This window comes from Electrona antarctica, assembly GCF_951216825.1.
Source record: "Electrona antarctica genome assembly, chromosome: 17".
Taxonomy (NCBI): Eukaryota; Metazoa; Chordata; class Actinopteri; order Myctophiformes; family Myctophidae; genus Electrona; species Electrona antarctica.
In genome coordinates, this window is record NC_136798.1 from 34,396,560 (window position 1) to 34,411,323 (window position 14,764).

At 43.0% G+C, this 14,764-nt stretch overlaps 1 protein-coding gene and 1 long non-coding RNA gene across 2 annotated transcripts in view; one reads left to right on the plus strand and one right to left on the minus strand.

Annotated features, from left to right (window-relative positions):
- LOC306940467 overlaps positions 1-14,764 on the plus strand; it is a 560,182-nt gene that overhangs the window by 276,088 nt on the left and 269,330 nt on the right. The gene's annotated exons all lie outside the window — the stretch shown is intronic.
- The window catches only part of mettl24 (methyltransferase like 24), a 43,598-nt gene that overhangs the window by 19,393 nt on the left and 9,441 nt on the right, over positions 1-14,764 (minus strand). The window contains exon 2 of the mRNA XM_079525579.1: positions 1,815-1,913. Within this exon, the coding sequence (XP_079381705.1) occupies positions 1,815-1,913 (99 nt within the window). The remainder of the gene's footprint in view (positions 1-1,814; positions 1,914-14,764) is intronic.

Genomic DNA, 14,764 nt, shown 5'->3' on the forward strand with positions numbered 1-14,764 from the left:
ACATTCACCCCCTCCCTAACTTCTCCATCTGCCCCCTCCCCTCTTAGATTTTTGCCTCACACACGAACAAACGCACGCTTGTAACTAATTCATTTTGAGCTGCTTTGTGAAAGATACAGAACCAATAGCCATATGGGGAGGAGGTGGTATTCTGCCAAGAGTGAGTAAGGGCATTGCCAAGTTGCCGTTTACTGCCAACCATGAGTTTAGTGCAATAAGGACGTGACACATGCCATCTGAAAAAAGTCCTATAAATGCATTTTGGAAGCTGAAACTAAAACTGCCTCTGTGTGTCGTTGCGTAACCTTGACAACAGAAACGAGGTTTGCAGAAATCCGGACCTTTCCCCGGCTACTTCATCTTTCTACCGAGACACTAAATATTTTCATCGATTTGTAGTTATTTAACTCTGGCCTAAACAAACAAACAAACAAAGCATAACATCTCATTGATTAAGTATGAACAGAGGGGCTTGGAACTCCATCTCTATGGTAATCAATACAATAATAAATGATGTGAATGCAGGATAGAAACATTGGCGGGGAGAGCTGCATGTGAAGAGGTGTTCCCGGTGTGGCTTATGGTCCTGGGCTGATAACTACAGCTACATTTTTAATGTATGTATTTTTAAAGTATAGCCTACAGTTACATCTCCCTCCACATTACGTAATGGGGTATTTCACTTTAATACACTTCTGGGGTGATTTTGAACGTCTACAGCTAGTTTTTACGTTTCCTGATTCAATATTTGGATATTTATTATTTATTATTCATTAGATCAGACGCCCTAACACCCCCCCCACACACACACACACACACACACAGCTCCCTATTTAAGCCCATTCAACTTCAATCTCCCTTTATTTGTCTATGTATTTATGTTTGTGGTATTTTTCATTGCTTTATATAGACAGGAGAATGTCGACAACGAAGGCAGACACACAAAACAAACAAGCAGTCTGATTCGGTCCTGTGTCTCAACAAGGAATATGTGAGTGCACTAATAGCCTAATACTAACTGTTCGAGCCACCAGGAACCCCTATTGTATCTTTATTGATGGTTGGTTAAAGCAGCAAATTCAATTTCAAAGGCTCTATTTGATTTTGTTTCCCCTAATTGTAAATTCAGCTTGTATATAGCACCGTAGAGAAGATGTAATCAGAAACAACATCAAAAGGAAGGGCTGCAGAGCACGTGGTCTGAGAGTTGAGTGAGTGTTGTTGGGAGGCAGTTTTATGACTCGGGACAAATGACAAGCCTGTAGGTTCTATAGCTTCTGGCAGCAAAACATACAATATAAAAAGGAGAGGCGCAAATTCTCCTCTCCTATGATCCTCTCATTTTGTAATGGACACTCACACCAGTGAAGTTGCTCTACCCCATGGCTGATGGCATATAAGACAATCTGTTTTTTTACCAGCTGCTGTGTAAGCACAGCTGGTCAATGTTCTCTCTGCGGTGCTTTCACGCCCACTTGCTGTAGTTGAGACCTATTTTTCTCATTGGCTGTGCTGACAACCCATCGTCCTGATTGGCTGCCTCGTTTCTAGGCAACCACACACTTTTTGCCTCTAGCCGACGTCTCAGCCATGGGATATAAGGCAGCAGTTGGTAGTTAATTGATGTCATCAATTCTTGGTTGTTTTTTTTTTGACAATTTTCCTTTAATAGGGACACTTAATGTGGTTATAATGCTAGGTTCCTGCTTACCCGTGGACCACATTCTATATGTGATTAGCCAGCTTGCTTATTAGAAGTTGCTCTGGATAATAGCGTCGGCTAAATGCAAGTGTAAGAACGGTGACTCACTCACCTGTGGTGTGGTGATGTAGGTGAGGAATCTTCTAGCTTCATCCTCCAGAGAATGGCTGTCACTGGCCCATGGCTCCAAGTCTATGTGCCACCGAGGAGACTACAGAGAAACACACATGCGAATACCCAATAAACACATCATAAAATCCTCAGATATTAATCTAACACTGTGAGTGATCCTCACGGGTTACATTTGTCTCTCTGAGTTACATATGGCTTTTAGGGTTAGGATATACAGTTGGAGGCCATCGATATTGTCCTTTTCTTTTTGCTGAGGTTTGCGTGATCTGCGCAAAAGGACAGTTAACCCATTTTGGGCGGGAACCCCTTTTGGTGTTTTAAATATTATGTTATAATTTAGCTATTGAAAAATAGCAGATCTACAAGCTCATAGCGCGCCACCGAGTGGCGCGCTACGAGCTTGTAGGTCTGCTATTTTTGAAAAATCGTGAAAATATTTATTTCAGAAAACTGGAGGATTTAGAAGGATTTTTTAAAAAATGTAGGTCAGGCCTAAACGGGTCAAATGATAAGGGACAATATCGGTGGCACCCAACTGTAGTTTAGAATTTTACAAGGCACTTAAATTGTTCTTTTCCACCCCCTGCGGCCGAAGGGACAATAGCCAAGTCTTATCTTGCGCCTACACCTGTAGCGCCTTGCTGTATGTCATCGCTGTGTTTCATCTCCTGTGTGTGTGTGAGTGTGAGTGACAGGTATAAGTGTGTTCCGTGTCCATGTAAGTGATCCTCCTATCTGAAATCTAGGTCATGTGCAACCTTACAGTACGTCCCAGGCTGCAGTTTGTCTCATTCATGGTTCTGACAGGCCTGTGTGTGTGTATCCTCAACTGATCTGCATCAGACGCCACGCCACCATACTTTATGGCAATAATAAGTTGCATGAGTCATGACTTTACTAGTAGAGACAACGTTTTGGTCTTTTGTTTGTTATGCATTTAGTTAGATATTGCCAACTTGGCACCTACTGTATTTACACACGTCAAAATGTTGTCACCATTGTCATTATAATACAATTAAATACCCTCCCCAGGTCGGCAGAGGGAGAGTAGCGCCCAGGATTACAGTAATTGGCACCGGGTGAAAAATGGGTTACACATTTGTTGGATAAAAATGTAATAAATATATAAATACATGATAAATACATACAAATGTTCTCTCTCTCTCTCTCTCTCTCTCTCACACACACACACACACACACACACACACTCTGACCTATTTACTAACTTACTTACTTGGATGCCAATGCCATTTCCTAACTGTTTCACTAAGAAGTGTAAACTAGCCGAACTAACACTCAGCGGCCCAGTCGGCACACTGCAGTAGATCTGCAGAGCCTTCTGAAGTGCCGCTGTGTCACATTCCTACTAGAACCTGGCAGCCATTCTTCACGGCCTCGTTCATTTCTACAGGAATGTGTCTGTTTATGATTAGAGCAGAGGCGGAGACACGAGAGAGGACGAAAAAAGGGACGGAGACGACGAAACAGACATAGATAGATTGATAGACAACACCTCGACAGAGATAGAGCTGGGATGTGTGATTTATGGTAGAAAAAGTCCTCATTTCTCACGATAACCACTATGGTCAAAATGTTCATTAACAGCATGCCTCAGCAGGCTGTGTCTGATTGAATGTGTTGCCTGCATGGAGTCTGACAGTGTCGTCCTTGCCAATGTGCTTATTATTGTATTTCAGTTTATTTTCTCCGTTTCCCATGGTTACAGATGGATGGTTCTTTGGCTCGGCTGACGTCATCACGTCTGGGTGTGTCCACTGCTCTGAGCACAGCTGACAAACAACGTGTAAATTAAGCAGTGGTTCCCAAACCTTTTGGCTTAAAACCCAAGACAGAAATTAGACGTTTTCCCGGGACCCAAAATAGCGAATATATAGCAGATCTACAAACCCACAACGCATCGCAGACTTATTTAAACATCTTTTTCATGGAACTTCTTAGATTTGTCTATTTCTTCATGAAATTACTGGACAAAAAAATCATTGAATTTGTGTTGAATTTTTTTTTGGGGGGGGCGTTGAAATAATAATAATTAAAACCAAAATGTGGGAAACCAAAAAAATAAAATAATAATACAAATAAAAATGTGTCCGCGACCCACACATGGGTCCCGACCCAGTGTTTGGGAACCACTGGTGTAACTATGAGGTGATGTCGTTCTTTCTTTCTCTATCTCCCTGTCCGTCACACTTCTCAGTCTCTCCTCTCTCTCTCCTTTGCTCGTCGTGGCCCCTGTTTCTAGCTTTGTCAACACAGGCACAACATAATAGGCTTCCCACGCCCGGCAAAAAAAAACACTTTCATGTACGACCTATACCTTGTTGCCTCCATGAAAGAGTAAACAACAGGGCAAACTGGCCTTGATCCATCCAGCTTTTTTCAAAGCCGTCACAGTGTTTCCAGTTAAAGGGCGAGAGGGAATGAGGCATTCGCTGTCAGCGTGGAGGTGCTTTTTTCCCTTTCTTTTTGACATTTCTGCCTGCATTTCATTTGCAAATTGCAGGAGACCTCCATGTTGCTTATAAGTCACCACTTTGACATTTTCATCTGTCTCTATAACATGGCAGCGTGACATGTTTGCCGAGTGCTCTCTCTCTCTCTGCTTTCACATGTGCACATACACAGAACCATGCATACACCATTTTTCCACACAAGTGCACACGTGCTATACGCTCACGTGCGCACATTCAACCCTGTATACCGAATCAGGACCGCATGTGTTAGATCCAGAACGATATAACAGCCATTATTTTACCTTTTTTGAGTGGTGCAAACCACTCCAACAACCAGCTTTGTCTGTATGTTTGTGTACCTGTATACCTACGTGTCCGTGCAAAGGTGAGCATGTTTACTATGGTTAGTGTGTGACGTCACTGACATAGCTGATCAGACTATATAAGACCTTGCACCACTCAGTTCACATGGGTGTGATTTTTTTATCGACACCGGTATATCGGCAATTATGCAGCCAATTTCGAAACACTTTCAACCTGGTGTCCATGTCTGTCTGTGGAAAGTTTGGTGCAGATCAGAGCAACCTGTGTACCTGTGGCTCCCCGGGGGTCCACACTTGGCCCCCCTGGTGTGACTGTGGCTCCCTGGGGGTCCACACTTGGCCCCTGGTGTGACTGCTTTCATGGCAGACCCACGAACAGTGTTTGTGCCAAGTTTGGTGCGATCTGCACCAAACTTGGCACAAACACTGTTCGGAGAGCAACTCACAGGCCTCACAGGTGGAGATGTTACGTTTGTGCCGTCCATCGTCCTATCAATTTTAATATAGGATGTGGATCAAAACATCAGTATTTCGGTCTAGGACAGTGGTTCCCAAACATTTTAGCCCGTGACCCAAAAGATATATAACATATTTGCCCGGGACCCAAACTAGTGAAAATAGCAGATCTACAAGCTTGTAGATCGGCTATTTTCACTACTTATTAAACATTTGTTTTCAAATTTAGGGAATTTCTTCTGAACAAAGAATTTATGAACATTTTTGCTTTTTGGGGAATGTTTTTTTATATATATATATATATATATATATATATATATATATATATATATATTGAAATATAGGCCTAATTAAAAACAAAATGTAGGAAACCAAAAATATAGGGGCGCATACAAATTGACCCAGTGTTTCGGAACCAGTGGGCTAGGACTCAGGATCGGCATCGGAACCAAACATCTGGCAACCGTGTGTTGTATGTTCGATTGGCAGTGATGCTTGACATTGGCCATGCAGCCAGCTCAGTGGATCAGCTGTGTGCCCACTGCCTAATGGCTGTGCAGCTGATGGCTCCCTGCACATTGTGTGGAATTGTGCCCTTATTCGCTGTGGGTCAAAATATTTGAAGGCCTGTCTGTATTGCTTTGACTCTCCCTCCTCGTCTCCCTCTGTTCATACGTTCGCCAACGTAGCATCCCTCTGTTGCCCTCTATTTCACTCTCTCTCTCTCTCTCTCTCTCTCTCTCTCTCTCTCGCTCGCTCACCTGGCTGTGGCTCAATGTGTCTCTATTTTTCGCTCCACTCCAGTCTCTCAGCTTGCAGTGATTGCAATAATGATGTGCGATCGCACCTTGGCGGATATGGACCTCAATTAGTTTTTCTGATTAATTTAACACCGCTCACACACACACACACACACACACACACACATGCGCACACACACACACACACACACACACACACACACGCACCATCACTGCCTCTCGTTCGATCACTGTCCACTCTGTATGTCAGTTTTCCCTCTCTCTATGCTGAACTCTGCGTGTGCACGGAGATGTGACGTCTTGGTTCCGTTGCCTTACAAACCTTGCGTTTCAGCTAACGTTGAAACGCCACATGAAATCTAGTGACGTTTACAGATAACATCTGTAAAATATGTCAGTAAAGTATGGGTGAAACCGTTGCGCCCTTCTTTGTCCTTTGTTCCAGGGTGGTCTCAAAAACATAAAGGAAAACTGGCAGGAAAAGACTCGATCCTCGCAGCATGAATAATAAAGGAGGACTCCTTTCACTGAGACCTAAGAAAATAGAATTTATTTGTTGATGCTCGATAAAGTGCCTCTGCTCAAGGTGAGTTTAACACTAGAAAGCTTAAGCTGAGCTGATTGGAAGCCCTATAAGAGCAACGTGTTTGTCTGTGATCCACCCATATAGCATATAGACTGTTATGTATGCAGAGAGAGAGTCTCTGACATGTCTGATCTATGGGATACATATTACATTCATCCCATAGATCAAACGTGTCTGTTTGTCTGACTGCTGTTTACAATAAATGAAACATCCACCTAAGCCTTGATACATCTCCCAGGAGGCTATAGTCGTTAATGTTATGCTTTCGGGCAGTTGTGTGAAGTAACTAAGTACATTTACTCAAGTACTGTACTTATGTGCAATTTTGAGGTATTTGTACTTTACTTGAGTATTTCCAATTTCCAATACTTTTAGTTCTACTCCACTACATCTTAGAGGCAAATACTGTGCTTTTACTCCACTACGATTATTTGAAATCTTTAGTTACTAGTTGCTTTGATTATTATTAGCCATTTGAACATTTTTATCGCATTGTGAGCTAGATCTGCAAAAACGTTTTTAAAAAAAAACTTGACAAGGGACATTCTGCATAGTGAATACTTTCTACTTTTGGCACTTAAAGGACCACTTCACCACTTTTCAACCTATCTTCATATAATAGGTCCTCAATAATAATCATTATAAAATGGCAAAAAGAATTGTCTGTGTCTCATAGGAGGGCTGTGGGCAGTTCAGAAATCCGTCCACCAGTGACATCATCGATGGGGAATCCAAGCTAATAGAAACCGCAGGCTTTCTAGTCCTAAAAAGTTGCAATGCGAAAATGGAAGCCATCGTTCTCACGATAATACAAATCTAAACATTTTTGTAAAAAAATCTTGTTTAAAAAAAAATCTGCCTAACGATGATGTCACTGGTGGACGGGTTTCTGAACTGCCCACAGCCCTCCTATGAGACACAGACTGAGTAGAAAATAATTGTGCCATTTTATCATGATTATTAGCGAGGACCTATTATATGACCATCGGTTGAAAAGTGGTGAAGTGGTCCTTTAAAGTACATGCCAATACTTGCACTTTTACTCAAGTCAATTTTGAATTCCGGACTTTTACTTGTATCTACATTGCAGCATAGATATTTTTACTTACGCAAAACAATCGAGTACTTTTTCCACCACTACTTCCTGGTGCTCCTGACCTGTACCTCTTCTATCTTCCATCTCTTCTCTGCCCCTCCCTTAGGCTCACCTGTCAGGCCTCATCAGACAGCTAGCCGGTGCAGGTTGAGGCAGGAATGCCTTTCACAGGCTATAGATATCTGGAACAATGGACTCGCTTGGGGTTGGTCGGTGGAGCGTTTTGCCCGTGTGAGGGAGGTGAGGGTGAGTATAGAATATAGAGCACTATAGGGTTCCCAAACACTGGTGGGAACCATCACGGGACCCATTTGTGGGTCGCAGACACATGATTTGTATGGGTCCCTTTATTGTTTCCTACATTTTGTCTTTAATTATTATTGTTTTAAGACATTTTCAAATAACATTCCCAAAAAAGCCAAATTTGTCATGAATTCAAAACCAATTCTATGAGAAATCTAAGAAATAATCTAAGAAATTCCATTAAAGTTAGAGAACAAATGTTAGTAATGAAAATAGCCGATCTACAAGCTCACAACGTGGTGCAAAGTGACGCATTGTGAGCTTGTAAATCTGCTATTTTCACAAATTTGGGTCCCGGGGAGACATCAAATTTCACTTTTGGGTCACGGACTAAAAAGTTTGCGAACCACTGGTTTAGAACTTTAGAGGGTCCAACACGCTCGCTCAATCGCGAGCGCACACACACACACACACACACACACACGCACGCACGCACACACACACACACACACACACACACACACACACACACACACACACACACACACACACACACACACACACACACACACACACACACACACACACACACACACACACACACACAGTCACACACACACACACACACACACAGAATGATGGAAAAGATATGGCAGCCCAGGGGTGGTGTGCTGTGGCGGGGTTCCCTGGCTGCAACAGCAGGGACCTCTTGGAGAACAGTGTGGGCCTGGTGGAGTTTGTAGAATTCCAGGAAGCACAAAAGGTATTCCAAAGTCCACAGGCCTGCAGCGTTCTGCATGGTGTAATTAAGTTTCTCTGTCAGGAAGAACGTATTTAATGAAAAATGGACAAGACCTTTATCGTCACTAATGGTTTTTAGTCAAACTCAGTTAGCATGCAGGCCCTTGAGGACAAACACGTGTGTGTGCGTGTGCGTGTGCGTGTGCGTGTGTGTGTGTGTGTGTGTGTGTACCGTAAGTGCTTCCCTGCTAAGTAGTGATGGTGAGATTAGTGTTAGGCCTTGTTGTGATCAGCCATGCAGTAACAAGTCATCAACACCTCTGGAGCAGTGAAGGTTAGTGCTTTTAATAAAACACACAATAATAGCACACAGTGCATCCCTGCTGTGAGTGTATAGGCCTACAGTATGAACGGATGGCTCGATGGAAGGATGAACAGAAGGAAAGACTGCTGGGTGCATTGATCAGTTGGTCCGTTGAATGACTTTATTTATGGAGACCATGTAGCAATTGAGACGAATCACTATCTAAGTTCATAATTTATTCTGACCCTTGCCCGAAATGGCCTATCTGTCCTGACCCTTATCCATAATTTATACATTATCGCTAATTATTATGGACTTAGATGGTTTCAACTCGTCTCAACTGCTCATTATTATTGAATGATCAGCTGTTGTCGGCGCGCGGCTCACTTGGTTGGTGCAACTGAGTATATAAATCTGGCTTTAGTTTGGTGGGTTGATTTAGTGATGTGCAATAATTATTGAATTCTCTCTGTCCTATGTCATTTGACCTTCAAACACTTCTTTAAACACACCTTCGAATTAAATCCTTTGGTCAATATATGAGAGGGATAAGTCCAGGCTGGGGGCGGCATGTGCCAGCCCATTGTTATGAAGTATCATTGGTCTGGTGATGGCGTGCAGAGTATTGGCAGATCTTTGGTGGCGCATGAATAAGACAAACAATAAAAGTCCATAGACTTGGCTGCCACGTACATGACGTCATGTCTGAAAGCCAGACGTTGGAGAGGATAGCGCCCCTCAAACATCGCTGATTATCGGGACGTCGAAATAATGACTCGTCCGTCGCACTAATGGGCAGTCCCTGGGCGGGCGATCTCTGTCGATGCAGTATATGGACTTATGCAGGTTGATCAGGGCGCTTGTTCAGCGGGGTGCGGAACTGAGACGTTGTTCTTTCACGTGCGCTACATTCTCCCTGTGAAGCTGGCGCTGACGGCATCATGTGTATCAGTCGGAGGAAACATGCTTGTGTCCTTAAACAAGAATTGATGACATCAATGAATTACCAGCTGCTGCCTTATATCCCATGGCTGAGAGGTTGGCAAAAGGTTTGTGGTTGCCTAGAGACGAGGCAGCCAATCAGGACGATAGGTTGTCAGTACAGCCAATGAGAAACATAGGTCTCAACTACAGCAAGTGGGCGTGAAAGCACCGCAGAGAGAACATTGACCAGCTGTGCTTACACAGCAGCTGGTAAAAAACGAACCAGTCGGGTTCAGCAGTGACAGGCAGGAGACCACAGTACAAAGGGGAATTGGCTTAATGACTAAACTGGGGGAGGGGGGGTGGTAACTTATGCTCTGTGGACTTACTGCATGACCCACATGAGTCACGCCAAGACAAAGAAGTTGAAAGGCAATACAAGGTGTGTGATAAGTGAGCTCTGCCCTGTAGTCAGGCTGTGAGAGTCGAGAGCGGCCGTGGCGAGCGTAACTATTCCCTGTGAGCAAACAGGAAATGGCTGGCTCAAACAAATAGACAGGCGAGCCTCCAGGCAGGCTTTACAGTCAGATGGAGGAATGCACAATATACATGCTGGGAATACAGTATAGTACAAAGCAAAACAAAGACGTAGGAGAGCTATAGTGCCCTACAAAGCCAAAGTGCAGTACCTATATGGGGAAAGATGGCAGAAGTTGGGTTTAAATGTGTTTCAACTGGTCAACAGAATGAGATATCGGCAAATAAGTGATATTACACTAATTGCAAATATGGTTTGGTTTACCCCAAAAATCATGAAGGCTAATTTGACCTTTGGGATACACAAATAAGTCGGTGTGTCCAAAAACTCACAGGTCACAGGTCTCCATCAGGGCAGGTCAGGTTGTGGCCTCCTGGTAGCCGAAGCTAATACACTTGTCTGACAACTTTGGAGACCATAAGGCGACAGTCGGAGATCTGCCAAGTCAGCCCCGTCTAATGGTCAAGTGCCAGGACTGCTGGTGTCAGACGTCGGGTCAGTTCAACTGAGTCCACACGCTGTTCACAGAAAGCACAGCACAGTGAAACTGTCAAAACACTGAGGTCAACATTACACTGAGTGTTGTTGTTGTTTTTACACCACTGAGAGTATTGTCTTCACTTGGAGGCTCTTTTAGGGACATGTTCGACTTTTCTTTTGCTAAGCTTTTCGTCCAAAAAAGTTTGGGTATGAAATAAAACGGGCTAAATCTCCCTCTGTACTTCCTCAGTGGTCTGGCTTTCAATTCTGTGAGAATATACATACAGGTCAGAGTAGGAAAGTAATGGATGAGCCTACATGTCACAGAGTTACATCATTACATAATTCAATTAATACATGTAACACAAAGAACAATGTAATCAGTTACAATTATAAAGATGTTTTTTTTGCAATAAACTTAAGGTTAATAATCAAATGTTGGTGTATGGTTTCACTCTTGAAAGTAAAAAGCACCGTAATAGAACAAATTTCCATATTCTAGGCCTATCACGTTTCAAAATCTTAATCCAATAAAAGTTACATCATTTATTAAAATTTGAGTAGGGTAATCAGTAACGGAAACTCAGCTCAGCTCATCAGGTACGAGAAAACTGTATTTTGCTGCCGCAGATAAATTCACAGATAAATCATTCACAACATGGTGTTGGCTACCTATCACACCCCACACAGTGGAAGATGAAACTAATTGTATGAAATAGAATGTACCAGCCTATATCAATTAATGCGCTGATTATGGAAATGTAAAGCCATTAACCTGGCTCGAAAACACCCGCCTGTCGACGTACAGCGGTGAGCGTGGCATCTACAGTTGGGTGCCACCGATATTGTCCCTTATCATTTGACCCATTTAGGCCTGACCTCAAAATCTTTAAAAAAAATCCTTCTAAATCCTCCAGTTTTCTGAAATAAATATTTTCACGATTTTTCAAAAATAGCAGACCTACAAGCTCGTAGCGCGCCACTCGGTGGCGCGCTATGAGCTTGTAGATCTGCTATTTTTCAATAGCTAAATTATAACATAATGTTTAAAACACCAAAAGGGGTTTTGCGCAGATCACGCAAACCTCAGCAAAAAGAAAAGGACAATATCGATGGCCTCCAACTGTAGCACCCGAAAGCAATCCTTTACACATGCTGAATATTCCCCGTTAACTGCTTCACTTTACATGAGACCATTAATTCCAATCACGTTTCCTTTTTTCCCGTACCTCCCTCTCATGCTCTATTGCCCATTTGAGAGGCTCATTACAGCGCATGATCACCGTTGTTGGAGTCGCTCCATCGCTCACGCTAATGTTTGCTATTACTATCCAATGCAACTGCAATCAGTTAAGCTTAAAAACCTTAACGTGAAGGCCTCTAACTCTAATTAATTGGAAACGTGCACGAGTGGAGCGCGATTAACTACTTGCACCTATAAGCATCCACATTCTGGGGGGAACGTTCGCAGACAGTCAGAAATGTGCGGTGAGCATGTAGATCTGCTAAGAGAGATTTGGTGTAGACCAGTGGTTTTCAACCCTTTTCATATCAAGGTCCATCATTTATTCTGCATTTGAGCCGACGACCACCATTTGATGAGATTTAGCATCTCAAGACCCCTAACTGAAGAATATTGTGTTATCGTTGGATACGATTTTGTCCATGCTGTTGCTGTATAGATGTTGGTAGTAGGTACCATTGGAGAGATAACAGGCACACAATCAAAATAACAATTCTCTAATTGTGTAGACTTGTACATTTGGTAATGCGTGACATTTAACAATGTAACTCTTGAGAGCGTAAAATGAAACCAGGGTTAAAGATCTAATTAGGGTCCATTTGGTTACCAAATCTCCATCATTTAGCTGTGGACCACCTGGAACCCCCTCAAGGACCCCTGGTCGTCCCCGGACCACTGGTTGAAAACCACTGGTGTAGACAGAAAAATCACACCTGTGTGAAGTGAGGGACGCTCTTATGATCATACCAGAGTAATCTAGTAAGAGAGTGGCGACACTTCTGCATTGTAACAATGGAATGCGGAAGTACTCATTCTATCTCAATGGGATAGAAGCGTACCAATTCTGGAATGAACATCCAGCCAAAATAGCCTATAATTTATACAGTAGTGTAGAGGGAAAAGGGAGCAGCCCTAGTTGTATAGTGCCCCATGGGGATTCTGGGTAACCTCGGTCAGCTGTGCAAGTACAGGGTTTAAGTGTTTAAGACGATGAGGAGGTTGTGTTTGCGAAACTCCCGCAGAGAGTTTAATATAAAAATGGCCTTTTGGATACAGAGAACAAACACCGGTTGGGGGGGTTGGGGGCGGGGGCAGCGCTTTCACCACCATGCAGCAGACTTTCAAAGTACCCTCGAATACCTCAGAAGAACTTAAGTAAATGTACTTCACCACTGTATGGTACGGGATGTACAGTACAGCATCCTACTGACCAGACAATCGCATCGACATAGTTTATGCAGAGCTACACGTCACGTCTGTCTATTCCAGCTGATAGCATGACTTCAGCAGTCAGTGTGTCAAATCCCATTTTAGAGCCAGCTATATATATATATATATATATATATATATATATATAGAGAGAGAGAGAGAGAGAGAGAGAGAGATAGAGGCTCTAACAGAATTAAAAGGCAGGATTAAGCTTTTTAATAAAGTTAATAGTCTTAACACGGCTTCTGCTGCTATAGGTTTTAAAGGAAGACTGAGAGTGACGTTAGTCTGCAGGGCTAGAGGGGGGAACGGAGGGGGGGGGGGGGGGAGTGAGAGAGAATGAGAAACAGACAGGAAGAAGAACAGAAAGATGGAGGCACTGTGTGGGTAAAACAAATGACTGTGAGGAATAGAGGAGAGAGGAATGTTACTCCTTTAAAGGGCAATCTCACAAACCCACATCTGGGCCATATTTGCGGTAGCAGAGAGTGTGTGTGTGTGTGTGTGTGTGTGTGTGTGTGTGTGTGTGTGTGTGTGTGTGTGTGTGTGTGTGTGTGTGTGTGTGTGCGCACGCGCACACGCATGCCTGGAGTGCGTGCGTGCATGCATGAGTGTGTGCCTGCGTGCGTGTGTGTGACTGCATGTGCGCAGTAGTTGATCTGAGCAAGTAGCTGACCTGAGGCCCATGTTTGTCATATTCATTACGTTCCAAGCTTGCACACGGTCACACGCCTGCTTGCATGACAACACACATTCATTACAGCGCGTCGGTTCCCATTCTTCTGCTGAACAAGCTAATCCAATGTGTTCGTTTGACTCTGAGGAAAAGAGAGAGCGTTCTCATACTCCAACACGACATTTTAAGCCCCTCTCACATGAATCAAAGTGGATCTGTGAACTGTACTTATCCCTCACAAGCCTCGACAACAGCGCTTTGTATCAGGGCCCACTTGATAACCTCCAAAGTGTTTGCGACCCGCCCATTTTTTTGGACACTTTTTGTGATTTATTTTTTATATACAATTATTATTAGTCAGTGGTGGAAAAAGTACTCAAATGTTTTACTTAAGTAAAAGTAGCAATACTGCAATGTAGAAATATGTAAGTAAAAGTGTGGAATTCAAAATGTACTTGAGTAAAGCTACAAAGGTATTTTGAAAATAGCAAATAGCAGATCTACAAGCTCACAAAGTGTCATCACGACACATTGTGAGCTTGTAGATTGGCTATTTTCAAATGGCCGAAATGAATAGGGCTGAAGTAGCTAATGTATGTTTGGTAATAATAACCAAATCTACAAAGTAACTAGTAGGCTAACTAAAGTTTTAAAATTAAGGAAAATGGAGGAAAAGTACAACATTTGCCTCTGAGATAGTGGAGTAAGTAAAAATACTGGAAATTCAATAAAATTGTACTTAAGTAGCCTACAGTAGGCAATTGTGCTTAGTTACTTTCCACCACTGTTTTTTCCTGCAATAACTTCATGGTCCACGAATCGCTGTTCTCTAACGAAAGTTGGTCTGAGATTTGTATCCCTCAAGCCTCTACAAAGCTG